At 32.2% G+C, this 19,652-nt stretch overlaps 4 protein-coding genes across 6 annotated transcripts; 2 read left to right on the plus strand and 2 right to left on the minus strand.

Moving 5' to 3' along the window:
• Positions 1-8,487: 8,487 nt before the first annotated feature.
• On the minus strand, positions 8,488-10,064 carry LOC136774657 (uncharacterized). The gene is made up of 3 exons (XM_066729073.1): positions 10,053-10,064; positions 9,784-10,002; positions 8,488-9,693 (listed from the first exon to the last, which is right to left on the minus strand). The coding sequence occupies exons 1-3, from the start codon at positions 10,062-10,064 to the stop codon at positions 8,488-8,490; spliced, it is 1,437 nt and encodes a 478-aa protein (XP_066585170.1).
• Positions 10,065-11,458: 1,394 nt separating this feature from the next.
• On the plus strand, positions 11,459-12,821 carry LOC136774658 (piggyBac transposable element-derived protein 4-like). The gene is made up of 3 exons (XM_066729074.1): positions 11,459-11,786; positions 12,093-12,668; positions 12,715-12,821. Exons 1-3 carry the CDS (start codon positions 11,459-11,461, stop codon positions 12,819-12,821), a joined length of 1,011 nt encoding a protein of 336 aa, XP_066585171.1.
• LOC136774257 (uncharacterized) lies at positions 12,373-14,987 on the plus strand. 3 transcript variants are annotated; one of them, XM_066728434.1, is made up of 5 exons: positions 12,449-12,921; positions 12,978-13,334; positions 13,426-13,552; positions 13,631-13,786; positions 13,856-14,987. In XM_066728434.1, the coding sequence occupies exons 2-5, from the start codon at positions 12,981-12,983 to the stop codon at positions 13,945-13,947; spliced, it is 729 nt and encodes a 242-aa protein (XP_066584531.1). In that variant the 5' UTR covers positions 12,449-12,921; positions 12,978-12,980; the 3' UTR covers positions 13,948-14,987. The 3 variants fall into 3 exon arrangements, with proteins under 3 accessions (XP_066584530.1, XP_066584529.1, XP_066584531.1); XM_066728433.1 differs by having other exon boundaries at positions 12,373-12,921; positions 13,426-13,549; positions 13,631-14,987; XM_066728432.1 differs by having other exon boundaries at positions 12,375-12,921; positions 13,631-14,987.
• Positions 14,301-15,476, minus strand: LOC136774659 (putative nuclease HARBI1). The gene is made up of 2 exons (XM_066729075.1): positions 15,174-15,476; positions 14,301-15,089 (listed from the first exon to the last, which is right to left on the minus strand). The coding sequence occupies exons 1-2, from the start codon at positions 15,474-15,476 to the stop codon at positions 14,301-14,303; spliced, it is 1,092 nt and encodes a 363-aa protein (XP_066585172.1).
• Positions 15,477-19,652: the final 4,176 nt, after the last annotated feature.

A 19,652-nucleotide genomic window follows, 5' to 3' on the forward strand; every position in this document is an offset into this window, starting at 1 on the left:
AGTGCTTGATAGGGCTACGGTGGACTGTTTTTTCGATCCCCAGCTGATGGGACCTCCTGCGAACATGACAACAAAACCCGAAGTACTTTTTCGTGACTCCAAGTCTCCTGCATAATCTGAGTCTGAGTAGCAGATTAATTTCTCTGTATCAGATTCTTCGAATTCATCTTCATAATATTTAATACCTAGATTCACATTTCCTACTAGATATCTAAATATTCTTTTTAAATTTAGGACATCTGTTTTTGTATGTTTGTCTAAATAACGACTAGCAATGCTCACTGCATAGGCTATGTCTGGTCGAGTTTTGCTAGCCAAATACATTAAGCTGCCGACTCCTTCTCTGTAAGGATAGTTTTCCAAATGTTGCTCCTCTCGATCTACAGACACAGTGCTAGGTGTGTTTACTGACTTAGCTTCCAACATTCCAAATTTTTCCAATACAAATTTGGAATAATGTGATTGTTCCAATAACAGACCATCTATTTGCCAGTTTAAATCAATTCCTACAAAAGATTTTGGATTGTAATTTATAGTTATTTGAAACTCTTTACCTAGTTCATTTAACAAGTCTTCCATTTTTGCTTCGTCTTTTCCAACTAAAATTCCGTCATCTACGTATACTGCCAATATTATAGATGAGTCAGAGTTTTTATACACACAAGGTTCTAATCTCGATTGATTGAATCCTTTCTTATCAAGAAACTCTGACAGTCTTTGATACCATTTCATTGGTGCCTGTTTTAGGCCATATAAAGCCTTTTTTAGCTTACAGACTTTATTCGTTTTTTCTTTGTATCCTTCTGGAATGTGCATAAATATTTCCTCTTCTAAATTGCCATTTAGAAAGGCTGTTCTCACGTCAAACTTTATAACACTATCCTTTCTTTTGGTGGATAAGGCTAGAATCATATGTAACGAACAAGCATTGACTACTGGACTGAATGTTTCTTCATAATCGATACCATGTTCTTGCTGAAAGCCACGTATCACTAGGCGAGCTTTATACATGCCATCATCCTTGACTTTAAATATCCATTTGCTACTTAAAATTTTCTTGTCCAGCACATCATTTCTATCCACTAGTGTCCACACTTTATTGTCTTCCAGTGATTGTTTTTCTCTTTTGATAGTGTTGATAATGGGTTGGCAGCAATGATTACTATATGCGGGTTGGCAGCAATGAGTAGTATGTGCGAGTTGGCAGCAGTGATATTTAAAATATGAGAGTGCGTAAAAAAAGGGGAGAACGTTAGCAATACGTTAGTCGAAGAACGTGGATACCAAGTGTAAACCTTTGTATAAGTTAAGAGATGTATTAAAATAAAGAGTGCAAAGATCAGTTGGAATATAGACTTTATTTTAACAGGTTATGGGCCCAGATCCGTTGGAAAATTGAGTGTTCATAGAAATTCATAAGAATAGTGAGAATAAAATAAGGAAAAATTTTCAACAAAATTCAAAATGGAGTACGCAACGGCAGTTGGGATAAAATTAAACAAAGATAACTGGCAAATATGGAAATTCCAAACCATAATTATACTGAAGAGTAAAGATTTGTTTGAAATAGTAAATGGGGAAGAAAGAAAACCCGAAGAGGCAGCAGCAAAGTCATTATGGTTAAAGAAGGATGCAAAGGCACAGGAAATACTAGTGACCAGAATGGAACAGGGGCCATTATCACATTTATTGTCGTGTAATACAGCATGGGACATTTGGCATAAGTTAAAAAGTATATATGATAAAGAGTCAACGGTCAGTATACATTTGTTACAACAAAATTTCTTTATGTGTGAGTTTGGAGAGTATTCTATATCCACATTCCTTGCTAAACTGGAAGAAGTACGAAATAAGTTAAGGCAAGCGGGAGAACCTATATCAGATAAGATGACAATGACTAAAATCTTAATGTCGTTGCCTGAGCAATTCAAACATTTTAGATCAGCATGGGAGTCAGTGGAAAGCGAAAAACAGACTTTGGTGGAACTAACCTCTAGACTACTCATAGAAGAAGAAAGGTATATGTCAGTTGAGAAAGAGTCAGTCGCATTGGCAGGCATTAAAAACAAAAATATAAGTCAAAATTCTAAAGTATGTTTTGTCTGTGGCAAACCTGGTCATTTTGCAAAATTTTGTCGTGCAAAAGGAAATAAAAAGGATAGCAGGAAGTGTTTCCAATGTAATAAAATGGGACACATAGCTTCAAAATGCAATATGAAGAAATCCACGACAGAAAAAGTAGAAGTTGATATAAAAGGAAGTCAAAGTCCAGAGAATGAAGATAAGAGAGGATACAATGCATTCATAGGTACAAATGAAAGTAACTTATCCATACAGTCAGAAGCTTGGTTGATGGATACGGGTGCGAGTGATCATATGTGTTGGGACAGAGAACAATTTGTGGAATTAAACGACAAAATGTCAAGAAATTGTGTGTCATTGGGAGATGGTAAAAAAGTACAAATACAAGGTGTTGGTAAAATAGAAGTCAGTTCAAGAGTGGGAAAACAGGTATATAAGACTATTTTGTCAAACGTATTACTAGTACCAGAGATTAAATTTAATTTATTTTCTGTGGGCTGTGCTCTCGACAATGGGTATTACTTAAAATCAAACAAAGAAAAGTGTGAGATATATGACAAGCAAGGAAATATTCGAGCAGTGGCCCATAGACAAAAGAAGTTGTATCTAATGGATTTCGTAACAAGCAAGAATAATCAAGCCTATGCAAGCATTGAATGCACAGGAGAGAAGAAAAAGAAAAAACTGTCTGAGTGGCACAAATTATTTGTGCATCAGAATATAGAATATGTCAAGAAGTACCTTAAAATGAGGAACATACAGTATATAGACGACAGTGCAGAGTATGTATGTGAAGATTGTTTAAATGGAAAACAACACAAAAAGCCATTTGGAAGAAGCACATCTAGAGCAACCAAAAGACTTGAACTAGTACATATGGATCTATGTGGACCCATGGAAGAAATGTCAATAGGGGGCGCTCGTTATTTTCTTTTGCTGAAGGACGATTATTCATCGATGAGATTTGTATATTTTATAAAGTACAAATCCGAAGTGAAGAAATGCATCAAGAAATTTATAAAGACCATGGAAAGATCAGCGGAGTATAAAATTAAAATAGTCAGGTCAGATAATGGCTTAGAATTTATAAATAAGGACCTGAAAGACATGTTTGATGATTTGGGCATTATACATCAGAAATCTGTCAAATATACGCCAGAGCAGAATGGTAGAGCTGAACGAGAGATGAGAACGTTGGTTGAAGCTGCTAGAACCATGTTGGTGGGTATGAAGAAGAATCTTTGGGCAGAAGCAATTAATACGGCAGCCTTTACTTTAAACAGGACTGGTCCAAGTCAAGTAATTGGAAAATCTCCTTACCAATTATTTTATGGAAAAGACATAGATATGGAAATACTACATATATTTGGAGAGAAAGTAATGGTGCATATACCAAAACAAAGGAGATTGAAGCTTGATTCAAAAAGCGAAATAGGTATTTTTGTGGGCTATGATATGGAAGTAAAAGGATATAGAATATATTTTCAAAATACAGGAAAGCTTGAAGTAGTAAAAGATATAGTTTTTATCAAAACAAAATCTTTGACTAACTCAGAAAAGGAAAGACAGGTTCTATCAGACGAGATTGAATGTAGCCAAATGAATCTTGAGGGTGAGGAAAACCAAGAAAGAGATATGGAAGAAGAATACTCTGAAATTAATGGAGGGAGCGAACAGGATTTAGACAATTTCAGAGAGGAACCCATAAGTGATGAATCGAGTATAGCAGAGAGATCTATGGAGGAACAAGGGACTCAAGTCACAGAAACATCTCCAAGAAGACTGAGGGATAGAAATTTGCTTGGAGCGCCATGGAAATGGCAAGATTTCTTTACAGCAATGATTGCAATTAATAATGAACCAGGATCATATGAGGAAGCGATACAAGGAAGCGAATCTACAAACTGGAAGAAAGCCATCGACAAGGAAATTATGTCGCTAGAGGAAGCAAAAACTTGGAATCCAGTGAAGAGATCAAACGAAGGAGAAACCATAGACTGTAAGTGGGTTTTTAAGAAAAAAACGGATGAGGCAGGACACATAGTATATAAAGCAAGGTTAGTTGCTAGAGGTTTTAGTCAGAGAAATATAAATGAAGCAGATATATATAGTCCTGTAGCAAAAATGCAATCAATTAGAATTTTCCTTGTTATATGTAATGAATACAAATTGAGAGTCTATCAGCTGGATGTGTGTAACGCGTTCTTGCATGGCGACATAAAAGAAAAGGTATATTTAGAAGTTCCAGATGGTTTGAGAGATACTATAAAATATCGCAAACAAAATATTGTATTAAGACTTAATAAATCTTTATATGGACTCAAAGGCTCACCGAAAAACTGGAATGAGAAATTTCACGAAATAATGATGAATCTAGAATTTAAGAGATGTGAGTTTGAATATTGCATATATATTAAAATAAATGGTCAGAACAAAGTATATATACTGATCTTTGTAGATGATTTGTTAATAGCTGGAACAAAAGAAAGTGAAGTTAAGATTATTATCAATAGGCTAAATTACGTATTAAAGATGAAAAATCTAGGAACTATAAACTATTTTTTAGGTATTAAAATAGAACAAAATCTAGAGGAACAGACTATAACTATGAATCAAACCAGATATTTAAAAAATTTGATAGACAATCTAGGAATGGGGGAGTGCAAACCTATTACCACTCCAATGGAACAAAACTTCGACCACAGTATATTAAAAAGAGATAAGTCAGAGTCATTAGAAGTAGAACGAAAGTGTCGAAGTACAATAGGGGCCTTGATATATGCTACCTCATGTACTAGACCGGATTTGTGCATAAGTGTAGGAATTTTAAGCAGGTATCAATCATGCGCTAGCGAGGAGTTGTGGCAAGCTATTAAGCGAATCATTAGATACATAAATGGAACTATAAACTTAAGCTTAGTATATCGGAAAAATAAAGATAATGAACAACCTAAAATACAAGGGTATGTCGATGCTGACTGGGCTAACGATAAGGTTGACAGGAAATCTACCTCAGGTTTTATATATAAATTTTCGAATTGTACTGTCACATGGTTGTCAAGAAAACAAAGTACCGTTGCATTGTCATCTACTGAGTCCGAATATGTCGCACTAAGTCTAGCAGTAAGCGAGGGAATATGGCTAAAAAATATAATTTTCAGTCTTAAAATAGTTAATGATATACTACCATTGGAAATATATGAAGATAATCAAAGTGCTATAAAGGTATGCGGCAATCCAATGTACCATGGCAGGCTAAAACACGTAGATATAAAAATTCATTTCGTAAGAAATAAAATAAAGGAAAACGATATTAAAATAATGTATTTACGATCATGTGATCAGACAGGGGACATTATGACTAAACCCCTAAACAAAGTTCTATTTGAAAAATTTAGAGATAAGTTAGGTTTGGAATATGTATAAGATAAAATGTAAAATCATATTTGAACTATCATTGAGGGGGCGTGTTGATAATGGGTTGGCAGCAATGATTACTATATGCGGGTTGGCAGCAATGAGTAGTATGTGCGAGTTGGCAGCAATGATATTTAAAATATGAGAGTGCGTAAAAAAAGGGGAGAACGTTAGCAATACGTTAGTCGAAGAACGTGGATACCAAGTGTAAACCTTTGTATAAGTTAAGAGATGTATTAAAATAAAGAGTGCAAAGATCAGTTGGAATATAGACTTTATTTTAACAGATAGCTTCTTGCCATTGAATTTTTTCTGGTCCAGTTACTGCTTCTGTGTAAGTTAGAAATACGTAATCTTCAAGTCTTTTAGGATATCTTCTAACACGTTTCTCTCTTTCTATAGAGGTTGATGCTTCTTCTACTGCATCCTCAAAATCATTTTCATCTTCTACATCTGCATTTTCTTCACTTATTTCATCTTCAGTTTCTTCTCTTTCTTGCGTTTCTTCTGTCTCATATTCCAAGGATATCGTTTTATGTCTGAGTTTTGAAGACAGCTCATTTGTAAATTTTACATCTCTTGATATTATCACTCTTTTTCTTTCTTCATCAAACAGCCGGTATCCATTTGACGAATAACCTATGAATTTGTATTTTTTACATCGGTCATCCAACTTCTTTTTCTGACTTAAAATCTTTGTATAGGCATCTGCCCAAAATATTTTCAGATTCGATAGATCTGGTCTTTTTCCAGTCCATTTTTCCGCAGGTGTTTGTTGAACCGTTTTATATGGACTTCTGTTTATAATATAGGCTGCAACTCGTACCGCTTCTCCCCACATTGTCTTACTACAACCTGCTTCTATTAACAAGGCTCTCGTTTTTTCTATGAGAGTTCTGTTTAGCCTTTCTGCGGCTCCATTTAACTGAGGTGTATATGGTGTACTACAATCTTGTATAATTCCTTTCTTCTTACACCAATATTTCAATTCTTGACTGAGGTACTCTCTTCCATTATCAGTTCGTAATTTTGACACCTTAAGGTTCCATTTTGCTTCTGCCATGTTAATAAATTCTTTCACTTTCTCAGTAACTTCATACTTTCCTTTTATTAAGTAGAGAGTCACAAAATGTGTATAGTCATCTAGGAAGGTTATCATGTACCTTTTATTGTCCCATGTATTCGGATCTATTGGTCCACAGACATCGGAATGAATTATTTCCAAAGGTCTTTCTGCTCTTGTTCTTGCTTTATTAAAGGGTTGTCTTATCTGTTTTGCCTTAAGACATGTACTGCAGTTTCCAGTTACATAATTTATTGTATTGTTATTTATCTTAGTTCCATCTACTAAATTTGGTAGTATTTTCATATTATTTACACTCATGTGGCCCAATTTGCTATGCCACTCTTTATTTCTTTCATTTGTTGTTTCGGTTGTCATAGCATCTTCTTGTTTTTCTCCATTCAAGTCTATCGTCCATAGTCCTCTTTCATTTTTCTTTCCTTTTAGCGTTATACCATCCTTTTGAATTTGAGCTTCATCTCCATCAAACATTACTTTACCTCCTCCTCTTGTAATTTCTCCAATTGACAGGAGATTTCGACTTAATTCAGGCACGAACAATACATTTTTTACTGTACACAATTTTGTTTTTACTGTTCCTACACCTTTTGATTTCATAGCTTCTGTCTTCTTTGCTACTTTTACTTCTGATTCTCTGACTAGAAAATCTTGCAGCAGTTTCTTATTATTTACCATGTGTGCAGACGAACCTGAATCTAAAATCCATTCTTGATCAGAGTCTTGCCCATTCGCTTCTGTAAGAAAAGTTACTTTTCCATCAACATCTTTAGTTTCATTCTTGTTGAAAAAACAATATTCTTGTGTATGATTTGTCTTTTTACATATTATACAAAACTTCTTTTCATTTCCTTTACTAGTACTTTTGCAATTTTTCGCTATATGTCCTTGTCGACCACATTTGAAGCACTTCACCTTTTTATTAGTATATTGTCCCTTTTGATTTTTCATTGAATACCTTTTGTTTTCTTCAGCTTTAAAAGCTACTGGTTCTTCTTTGTCTTCAATGGATAGGAACCTAATTTCTTCTGCTAAGAGCCTCGCTGTTAAATTTGATAAGGTTTTCTCTTCTCTGCTTGTAGACTCCCATGCACTAGTGAAGTATTTGTATCTTTCAGGCAATGTTGCAAGTATTTTTGATACAAGCATCGCATCATCAATTTTATTTCCCATCGCTGTCAATTTGAACGCAAGGTTTTTCAGATGACTTAAATATGTTGCCATATCGGTCTCCTTGTTATACTGATAGCTGAAAAATTCTTGAAATAGTAAACACTTTTGCTGTTCTGTATCCCTTTCATATATTATACATAATTTTTCAAACATATCAGCTGACGTTTTACACACCAATATGTGCATCATTGGTTGCTTTTCTATGGAAGTTACAATTATCTTTTGTGCTCTCGCATCTTTTTTCCACCATTCTTGTTTAACCTGTGGAGATGCATCTGTTGCTAGTGGACCTTTTCCAGATACTATTTCCCATAACCCCATTGATTTTAATATTATTTCTATTTGAAACTTCCATAACGAAAAACTTTCACTATCTTTCAATTTTTCAACTTGTATTACCTCGTGCTCCATGTTAGCCGCTATTGTTGCCTGCTACGAACGACGTTCCAGAATATTCTATTCGTTATGATTTTTCCTTTTCGACTATCGAAGTAACTGGGCCCATAACCTGTTATTTCATGTATGAATTGACTTAATTTTGTTATTCTTTATTTATACACTAGGTTTCTTAAAGTAAACTGAGACCATTGAATCCCTTTTTTTTTTATTTTTCCTTTTACACCTTTTGCTATCAACCTGACACACAGCCATGTACACAAGGAACTATCCTAACTTCTTCTTCAATCTTATTAGTACATTCGCATGACGCTAGAGTCACTTGATCACTACTATTCTTACACAGCGCCATCTAGTGTTACCGCTGAACACTCCTGATTATGCTCTTTATTCATACAACAATAGTGTTTCAACATTTTGTCTCGGCAAGTCTTGAAAGCTAAAATAAGGGACTCATCTATTGTACTACGATTAATCTTACGATCTAATTCTAATATCACATCTTCTATCTTATCAATGAGAAGGTTAAAAGAAACTATTACAAAAGGAAGCGTAACATATTTTTCTCCGCCTAACTTTGATGATAACGTTTTAAAATTAATTAAGAATTTTTGAATCCTTTCTAATATGGTCCATTCTTCTGTCATGAGTTGAAAATTAAATAATTCTGAAATATTATTGCATAATGTTACAATTCCTCCTTTTAATTTTAACGCAATTCCCAGCATGTCATGGGTAGAATTCCATCTAGTTGGACAATCCAGTATAGGCTTAATTGTAGTAGAAACACCAGCCGTCTCGCATGCGGATCGAAACTTATTAGATATTACTTCGCTTCTTCTTATTTTACTGATGATTGTGCGTAATTTCATAAAGGAAGAAGTAGCATCCTGAATGTCCTCGACTAAATCTTCATTTTCTTCTTCATCACCGCTACAATTTTCTTCGTCTTTGTCACTATTAAATGTTTCTAATTTTAATGTTTTAATTATTTCTTGTACACCTAAATTTAGTATATGGGCCATGCAACGAAAATGTTGGTCTTCAATATTAAATTCAGGCACTAGTTTACCAAGTTCATAAATAAATGTGGTATTTGCTGATACATTATCGACAGTAATACCCATTATTTTATCTGCAATTCCAAAATCGTTTACACTTTTATAAAAAATGTTGGCAATTTCTTCGCCTGTATGCCGCCCTTGTGAAGGAACGAAATCTAAAACAATGGACTGATAATTCCAATTTTCATCTATAAAATGGGCAGTTATGCCGTAAACAGATCTATTGGCTATAGAAGTCCATCCATCAATGGTAAACGAAATTTTTGATGTACTTTTTTCTAACGAGTTTATTATATTTCCTCGCATCTCTTCAAAACGAAGCTTAACCTTGTTTCTTAAAGTAAATCTGTTTGGGAACTGGATATCTGGAGAAATTAATTTAAAATACTCTTGTGTCTCTACATCGTCGAAGAAAGAAAAAGGAAGATACTTTTTTGATATCCAATCTACAGTAGCTGTCATTATATCTTTTTTTTTTACCTGAAGCACACCAAAACCAATTAATTTGTATTTTTCTGTTAATTTAAAAATCGCTATAAAATTATTATAACCATAAATACAAGTACTTACATTTTCCGTGCTCCCAGCAGGTTTAAAAAAATTGGCAACACTTGAACTTGAGTTGAATTTTGATGGGTAGAGTTTATGAAATTCGATTTTATGTAGAGACATTAAATGCTTCTTTAGTCCTGACGTATTTCTATTTTTCATTTTTATTACTACTCGCTTGCTCCTATATTTTTCACACAATTTACAAATTGCTAAACCACCTCCAGTTACTATAGATATCTAAAAAAATTCCGAAAATTTGTTTTTGTTAACATTCTTTTGCTTTTAACCACGGTTTCCATTATCACTTCCACTTTCACTATTACTACTTTCCGATATTTCCATTTTCATGTTTACTAATTCCTCGACTAAAGATTTGAACACTTTGAAATTTAGACTTAGACTGAGTTCAAAACTCTGCTTGTGGATTACTCTTATATACGAACGATTCTTTTAATTTTCTGCCGATGAATGTTACAATAAATACCGCTAAAGCTTAAGAAGAGTACCGGTACCAATACAGCATCTTTGAATTCGTTTACCGCGGAAACTTAAAACAGGCCGATACACGGAGTCACCAGAGTCGGCAAACTTTAATTGTTCCCGGCAAGCTTTATCAGCATGTATTGAGCTTCCGCGGTAGAATAGTTCAATGATAATATTTTGATTTTATCAAGATCCAATATTGCAGTCATGTATCTACCCGCGGCCCGTGAAAGTCTATTTTTTAGCTTCTAGATGATTAAAACGTGATTTTGTAATATACAAACATCGTAATATATTAAGTAACAAATCATCCTGATTCACAAATATCAACAATAATTTTATTTGTAAACAAGCTATAAGATGTGACGTTGAAGTTATAATTAAAGAAAATATTGTAAGATTCTGTTGCGAGAGTCTTGTATTTAATCTTGTTCTTGTACATATGGTCTTGGTCTTGGTCTTGGTTTAAAATTATTACAAGACCAAGACCAAGACTGCAAGACCAAGACTGATTTTGCTCATTACTACTACACTTCAGTAACAAATTTAAAAACTGCATAAACTGGATAATAAACAATAAAAATACAGTTTGATTTTTCTCTAGAGACTTATGGCCTAATATCCAGCAGGTTTTTTAAGATATTAACTTTTGGAGCGGCGGAAAGCCTTATATAAGACGGTCACGAAAAATTTTTACTTGCATGCGTGGGGTTCTTGGGACATTCAGTTAGTACCTCTCTGAAGTAATTCATATTTCGCTAACAGATGGCCATTGTTGCATAACTCTTCTCGCTGGTAATAAGTCTTCTGCGCTAATACTACTTATGCTCAAAAATCTTCTCTACTTGCTTTATGCTTTACGTTTAGATCTTTTATCTAAATATTTTATATCGGCTATCGGCTACTACTAGCTTAGTACTAATTTACTTTATACGTTTATTCCTAAAAATAATAGCTAACACCGAAGAAACCATAATTTGGTCTAGTAACGAATTAGAGCCAGATTCTTCTGGTGGTGAGTAGGCTATAATAGAGATCAATGAAGATGATTATGATACGGGTACATACTCTTCTGATATCAAATATGATAGATTCTTTTATCCTTCAATAAAGGAGTTCACCGGCTCATTTTTAGGTTCATGATTCTGTCAGATGTTGCAACCTACCTCTTGATTATTTTGAGCTCTTTTTTGACCATTCTCTCTTCGAAATGATGAAATCTCAAACGAATTTATATCAGGAACAAAATCCTGAACCTTATCGTTTGAATATGAAGGCTTGGGAACCAGTGACGGTCAATGAGCTGCGAGTTTTCTTAGCTCTTACGATCAATATGATTCATGTTCGAAAGAGTAAATTGGAAAACTATTGGAGTACAGATCCTTTATTATCAACTCCCATTTCCAACACTGTAATGTGTCGAAATAGGTATTTACAAATCCTGCGCTTTTTGCATTTCGCAAATAACGACGATTTGGGAAATCATCCATTGAAAAATGTGAAACCTGTAATCGATGATCTTCGAGTCAAATTTTCACGTACTACATTTCCGGGGAAGAATTTATGCTTTGACGAAAGCTTAGTGTTGTGGAAAGGATGACTAATGTTCAAGCAATATCTTCCTTTGAAAAAGAACCGCTTTGGAATCAAAGTGTTTGAACTTGTTGATTGCAAATCTGGATTTCTATTTGATTTCATAGTCTACACAGGTTCCACTATTGATTTCAAAAAATGTGGTTTGGGGATTTCCGGAGATATATAGTAGCTCATTTCCTTGAGCCGTATTTTCACAAAGGTCATGTAATATATGTATATTGATAAATGGTATTCATCTCCTCAATTAGCTGAATTCTTACATGATAAGGATAAAGAAATGTATGGTACACTGCGAAAAAATCGGAAAAGCGTACCGAAATTGAATGCCAAATTGAACAAAGGTCATGTAGAAGTTGCTCACAATTATGTGTGGCTTATTTTGAAATGGATGGACAAGAAAGAGGTTTATATGATAACTACCGTGCATAAACTTGGATTTAGCTGTACCGTCAAAAAAGACTGGAAAACTGGGGAAAATATCATAAAACTTACGTGCATTTTAGAATATAATCAGAACATGGGGGCAGTCGACAATATAGATAGGCAATTGTCTTTGACGGAAACCACTAGAAAGTCCATGAAGTGGTATAGAAAATTTGTTTTCCATTTGGTAGATCTATCTCTGGCAAATGCTCACACGTTATATAATCAGCGAGCGGACATTCCACTTTCTTTTCCAAAATTTCGATTGGAAGTAGTAAGGAATATGCTCGGTATTGATTCCAATCGTCATTCATCTTCCATCCAATCAAGCAATCTACGATTGAGTGGTCGACATTTTGCTGTTCTAATTATCAGTGAAGATTCATCAAAGATTCTCCAACGTGTGTGTAAACTTTGTTCAATATCGAATAAAAAACGCCGTTCCAGATTTGAATGCGACGTATGTCATGAAACAATCTGCCTTAGGGCTTGTCTACACGATCAAAGAAATGTGCCAAATTTCTGTGACACAGTTTTTAGTTGTTCTTGGATGAATATAGGTAGCGCTTTAACTCAAATGTGTGAATAGCTATACATATTACATAAATTTATGTAATTTTGTTTAAACACATAACCTACCAGAGAGTGCAACAGGTAATAATTTATCTTTTGTGTTTTCTTCGCGTATTAACATAATTTTAAATTTGCAGAAAATGAATAATAACAAAGAAAATATAAAGACATTAATAATGCTATATGAACAGCATCCATGTCTATATGTTATTAAATCAAAAGATTATCATAACAGAGTTCTACGTGACAAAGCATTACAAATTATAAGTAAATCTTATGAACAAATAACAAATGAGAAAATAACAGTGGACATAATTAAGAAGAAACTTAATGGCTTACGTACGCAGTTCTTAGAACAAATAAATAAAGTTAAACAATCTAAATGTAGCGGTGCTTCAAGTGATGAGATTTATAAACCAACGTGGTGGCTATATGATTCCATGTCTTTCTTAGAAAAACACGTGGCAGCTAGAAAAGGAAACTCTTCTTTAAAGGTAAGTTTCAGAGTAATTTTCCTATTTTTAATTATAAGCTCTATTCTATTCATATTTCAATTGCTTATATATAATACCAAGATATTTTCAGGAAAATGTAGAACCCAAGTACATAAAAGGGAATACAAGTCTAACGGATCTTATAAATTCTTCCTCCACAGAGGATTTAGAATTAGCAGATATTACATTACAAATAGATGATGACAATGATTTGAGTAGTAAATCTTTATGATTCTTTTTATATAAACCATATAAAAATGCTTATCCTATGCAATTAATATTTCATATTTTTATAGATGAAAAAGCTGAGTTTCGCAATTGTTTGACACCACCTTCTTCAGCATCTACCACAATTACTGATGAAATGAATGTTAAGAAAAAAAAAAGGAAAACAGAAGATATATCAGAAATTTTAAAACAAAGGCAACCTTTTTGGGACAATGCATTAGATGGTATAAAGAAATTATGTTCTAATGAAGATAAAAATGAAGATGGATTACATTATTGGATAAAATTTTTAGAAGCTGAATTACGTAAAAAGAATAAAAAAAAATTGAGAAGGTTACAACGAGGGATAATGGCACTGGTGGATGATGATGATAGTGATGAATGAAAAAATTAATTAAATATTTAAAAAACGGTTTTTTTATAATGTTTAAATATTAAATATTTCCATACAGTTTACTAGTATATATATTTATACTAGTTCTTATTCATAATAATAAATGTTAACTTGTTTTCCAGAAGAAAGAATTTATTAATGTTTTTACACTTAAAATATTTTTGTTTGCCAAAAAAAGTTGATAAGTCTAAGATTATAATTAAGACAGCCAATAAAAGTTTTATAAGTAGATAAATTGTTATATGTATTAAATACGCAATAAAGTAAGATTTTTTATAGAATACTGTTAATCATTTTTAAAAATGTTTAGAAAATCTATAAAATTAAATACCACATAAATTAAATTAGTTAATATAGCCAAAATGCGTTGCTCTGTCTTGCCATTCAATAGCTCCAATAGTATTGAAATAATTTTTAAATGCATTTCGAACATGAATCCCCTCTAAATTATTTTCATCACTTATTTCTACATCTATAATTGGTCTAACTCTTATATTTTGCATTGAACCTATTGAATCATGAAAAAATGTGTTATTTTCACGACTTATAAAATTGTGCAAAGCACAACATGCTAATGTAATAATTTCTACTTTTTTAACTGGCAAGTATATTGGTGTTAAAAGAACTCTAAATCGACTTGCTAATATTCCAAAACTACTTTCCACTACTCGTCTTCCCCGACTAAGTCTGTAATTAAAAACACGTTCTTCTTGGGTTAAATTGCATGTAGAATAAGGTTTTAAAATGTTTTTATGTAATGGAAAAGCATTATCTGCTAACAATACATAGGGCAATGGCTCATTCATTCCAGGTAAAGGGTTTTCACATGGAATGTTCAGAGGGTTTTCTATGTTTTTTAATAAATTTGAAATATCACTTTCCCGAAAAACTCCTCCATCGCTGACTCTTCCATTAACGCCAACATTAACATATATAAATTCATAATTGGCATTAACAATAGCTAATAATACAATACTATTAGTACCCTTATAATTGTAATATAATGATCCATCTTTAAGTGGTGCTTTAAATTCAATATGTCTACCGTCCATAGCACCAATGCAATGAGGAAAATTCCATAATTGAAAATATCTATTGGCAACATCTGCCCATTCTTCATTTGTATTTGGTGTCTATAAAAAGTAATTGCTAAATGAGTATAAGTACTGTCATAAATTAACTTTTACCTTTAAATTAATTCTTTATTATACATATACATTTAAATATTTTTTGCGTAGGACTAGATAGATAATGGAGCATGTTTCAGGAACAATTAGTGATATTGTCGACAGCGAAAATCTGGTGGAATATTCGAGACTCCTGTAGCTTTCTCCAGTTGTTAAAAAACGTAAAGTTATTGAGAGCCTCTCTTTCGGTGAAACACAGTCCCGCATTATAGTATTTTTCCTTTGTATAAATGGACCTATCAATTGTAAAAGGTGATCGAATAAATCAATTCGTAATCTAAAAAAGCCTTCAAATGATTTTTCATCTTCCAATCTTAATTCTAAGTGAGCCATATTAATTGTTCCCATTAATTTTTCAGTTCGGCGTAAAATCCATCTTTTCGTCCAAGTTGCACGACGACTATGTTTTCTTATTTCTTCCCGCAATAATATATTTTCCTCTTCTGTAGTATTTTCAATTAATGAACAGATAAAAATTAATTTCATTAACTTTTTCTTTATTTTTTTATCCATCTATTTAATCTTTACTCTTCTATACACACTATAATAAACTGATATTCAATTATTAAGAATATTTAAATGCATTTGGTAAATATGAATATAGGTATGATAAAAACCTAACATAAACTATACATTTTTGCGCTTAATGCGCAATTCCAGAATCCAAGTTTTGTATCCCACTTTTTCGTCACAGTTAAGTGTTTAAACAATCAAAGTCTAGTAACTTTCTAGTAACTTTGGACTGTGTCACAGAAATTTGGCACATTTCTTTGATCGTGTAGACAAGCCCTTACACCATGCTCCCATGTATATCACACAAAATTGCATCTACCATAATAATGAAATGCATAAGAAAATAAGAAAAACGGTCCCAGTGCAAAAAGGGTAGTTTCTAGGGGTAGAAATAAAAATTATTATTATTATCGTCTTCTCCACTCCCAAAAACCCCTATATACAAATTAATTTTAAATTTCAACAATTTTAAAATTTTCTCTAATGTTAGCCGCCGGAACGTCTTATATAAGACGCTATTTCAGATTGCTGTTTTTTGGGACTTAATATAAACAAATATAAATTAATATTGCTGCTTTTCAAAGGGTAAAAATGTCGTCAAAACCCCGCCGTTCTAAAGGTTAAATATTGTATTTAATATATTCTTTGACAACCGTTGAACTTATTATACATTATTCGTCAAGCATTTGTATTTGCAACTCAAAGATGTTTCTACAGTTAACCCATTCAACATGTAGAGTTAAAAAGATATGTTTATAGCCTTGTAGCCAAACTGATGGTTAAATGTTTTAAGATGGTGTGTGTGGAATGTGATCTTTGCAAAATCATGTCAATTTCTAAACCATCAATTTCACTTTAATAACAGATAAAAACATATTTTTGCAATCCAAATTTCTTATATTTAAACATCTTATTACCTTTGCATTTTGATTTCCTCAGCTAATGCGATTGCTGGCACTATTATTTTTATTAATTGTTATCAATTAAACCAGGTGTTCGCTTGACTTATTAACAGACTACAGTTCATTTGCAAAACATTTATTTTTACATAAAAATACATATCGTTCTATTTATTTTATAAGATCACAAGTAATTAGCTGTTATTTATTAACAGAATATTGACACTAATTTTCTAAAAGGTCATATCCCAAATTTGGAAAATTTTTCAGGAGAACAATAATTTTTTTTTACTCTGATTAGGGACATGTAGATTAACATTTGTTTTTGATATTCTTTTATAATATAATTTAATATCGAAGAATAATTGGCAAATATTAATCTAATATTTTCCTATCGTAGTAATAGAAATGTTATATTGTGATCTGAAAAACTGTCCGAAAGGGGAATCAGTCTTTTGAAGATTTGGTATTGATAAGAGTTTAATAATAACAGAAATAAAACATCCATATTATTAATAATTTGAATGCCTCAAAGTATATTATATGATTTCCAATTACCTCATCAGTTTCTGTGAATTAATATATTCCTGATAATGACTGATTCACATTAATATGTTGAAAGTAAACTTCTCACATTGGCAATGTTGTAAACATTAATCTCAGTTAATTTGGTCAACTTTGTCCTCAGTAATGAAAATAGAAATGTTTTACTTTAATTGAATCTGAAAAAAAAAATCCATAAAGTATATAACCTCCTGTATTATAAAATATTATGTTTTACTTATCTAATAATGGATGACTCTTACTGTCATTATTTATTGAATTTATTTGTGATTTTGAAAAGATAACATATTCGTTATCACCACACAATGAATAACCTCACTGCATTAAATACCATAAATACACAAAAGCACAAAACTTCTCATTACATTAATTCCCACACAGCACAAAGATCTTATAGACGTCCGATCGACGTCTTTGTTAAGGTGTCTTTGAAAAGACGTCTATGGCAGATCTGTTGCATGAATTCTCACAGATGTCTCTCATATGTTGTTTGTAGACGCCTGTACTGTAGACGGGCTTTTCATAAGAAAACCTGTGGGCATCTAATTGAAGAGGTTTCCATGATCGCGCATTAGATTTTTAAAAAGCCCGCGTAAATAATGTTGTCTAATGGCCGTGCATATGTTTCAAAATTCACTGTCAGTACGGAGAATATTATATTCTATCTTCTTTTAATACTTCATTATTGCAGACAAAAACGTAAATACTTACAGTACTGGCAAAGAATTCTGGAACATGACCTATGTGTGTGGTATCGTTTTGTAATTTGACAAATTTTAATAAATATTCTCTAATATATTAAAAAATAAATTGGTAATCCATATTTCACTAATAAGAAATATTTTATCTCTACTGCTAATAATTAAAATATATTAATTGCCTTGCACACTTGTATGTTATTTTTGGCTGTCAAAAATTCAGGATACAGTATTATTTGATTTGGACATCGGTGTTTTAAAACCGGTTAAGAAGATAAAGGACAATATATATATATATATATATATATAAAGGTGTAAGTTGCTACAATATTTTACTTTCTATAATTTTTATATTTTAGGCTTCTAAAGCCATGTTCTTTTATTAACTTCCAATATTAACTACTAAAATTCTGTTATATATAAATGTAACATAACATAATAGATTGGAAAGGCTGGTATATAGGTACTGATGGCAGTTATAAGTGAACAGATTTTTAAGCATTATTAATTCATATATTTATAACGAAATCTCATATTGATAAACATATGTGATATTAATTTTGATAATTTTCAAGTAGATTTATTTCTTTATATATACTGTAATATATAATTACATTATATTTAAATAAGTTAAAGAACAATGCCACCGAAGAAACCATTTTTCTTGTTGTCAAAGTCACAAAGAAATCGTCAATTGTTACAAATAGAACAGAACCATCAGATTCATGCAAATGATTATCTAAATGCTCAGAATGCTCAACTACTAGAGAATAATTTAAATAATATAGAAATGTGTAATAATACCTCAAACTTATATATAAACAATACTCCGCATTTGTTGGAAAATAGAAATGACAAGGATTATTCAACTGAAATCAATATTATAGACATTTCATCAACATATGAAGAACCAAGCTCTGTTGACAAGCCAAATTTAACTGAATCTTTAAGAAAATGGGTTGTTTCTTAGATATATATCAAAATGCTGTAAATGATTTATTGAAAATATTAATATCAGCAGAACATATGGATCTTCCTAGAGATTGCAGAACTCTTGTAAAAACTCCGAGAACTAACACAATAAAACATCTATCGTATAATCAATATTATCTGCATTATGGTTTAGACAAATGTTTAAAGCAGGAGCTAGCAGCTTCAATCCATTGTAATAATTTAACTGATATTATTATTGACATACACATAGATGGCGTATCTTTATACAATAGTGCAAAAGGTCAAATGTGGACAATATTAGGTAAAATTTATGACAAAAACTTTAATAAACCATTTTTTATTGGTGCCCATTATTCAAAAGAAAAGCCTAAATCGGTTGATGAGTTCTTGCATGAATTTTCTAATGAATACAAAAAGCTTTCTGCAGATGGATTCTTATTAAATAATGTGAGTCGTAAACTTAAAATTAGAGCAGTAATCTGTGATACCCCAGCCAGATGTTTTGTAACCTGTACCAAAAATTATAATGCCTTTTATGGATGTGGTAAATGCTGTGTTAAAGGTGAACGTATAAAATCACGAACAGTATTTTTAAATCTGGAAGCAGAGCTTAGGACGGATGAGAGTTTTTTGAAGAAAACTCAAATTCAACATCATAATGATACTTCTCCATTTGAAGCACTTTCTTTAGGTATGGTTTCACAGTTCCCATTAGATTATATGCACATGGTCTGTCTGGGAGTGATGAAACGATTAATAAAATTGTGGATTGATGCCAAAATCTTATCACCTACTCAAATTCAACAGATTTCTACTTCTTTACATATTATTAAAAGATTTACACCATCAGAATTTGCAAGGAAATGTAGAGATTTCAGTGA

The sequence above is a fragment of the Prorops nasuta genome, unplaced genomic scaffold (genome assembly GCF_024137725.1).
Source record: "Prorops nasuta isolate Cenicafe-Biocafe unplaced genomic scaffold, Cenicafe_Pnas_1.2 PNAS00006, whole genome shotgun sequence".
Taxonomy (NCBI): Eukaryota; Metazoa; Arthropoda; class Insecta; order Hymenoptera; family Bethylidae; genus Prorops; species Prorops nasuta.

Coding starts and splice junctions, on each gene's coding strand:
- LOC136774657 (XM_066729073.1), bottom strand. Junction 9,694..9,783: donor CTGCTGGGAGCACGGAAAAT/GTAAGTACTTGT, acceptor GGTGTGCTTCAG/GTAAAAAAAAAAGATATAAT.
- LOC136774658 (XM_066729074.1), top strand. CDS start 11,459: ATGATGAAATCTCAAACGAATTTATATCAGGAACAAAATCCTGAACCT. Junction 11,787..12,092: donor TCTTCGAGTCAAATTTTCAC/GTACTACATTTC, acceptor CTCCTCAATTAG/CTGAATTCTTACATGATAAG. Junction 12,669..12,714: donor TTCATCAAAGATTCTCCAAC/GTGTGTGTAAAC, acceptor ACGCCGTTCCAG/ATTTGAATGCGACGTATGTC.
- LOC136774257 (XM_066728432.1), top strand. CDS start 12,981: ATGAATAATAACAAAGAAAATATAAAGACATTAATAATGCTATATGAA. Junction 13,335..13,425: donor AAGGAAACTCTTCTTTAAAG/GTAAGTTTCAGA, acceptor AGATATTTTCAG/GAAAATGTAGAACCCAAGTA. Junction 13,553..13,630: donor TGATGACAATGATTTGAGTA/GTAAATCTTTAT, acceptor ATATTTTTATAG/ATGAAAAAGCTGAGTTTCGC.
- LOC136774659 (XM_066729075.1), bottom strand. CDS start 15,476: ATGGCTCACTTAGAATTAAGATTGGAAGATGAAAAATCATTTGAAGGC. Junction 15,090..15,173: donor TACGCAAAAAATATTTAAAT/GTATATGTATAA, acceptor TACTTTTTATAG/ACACCAAATACAAATGAAGA.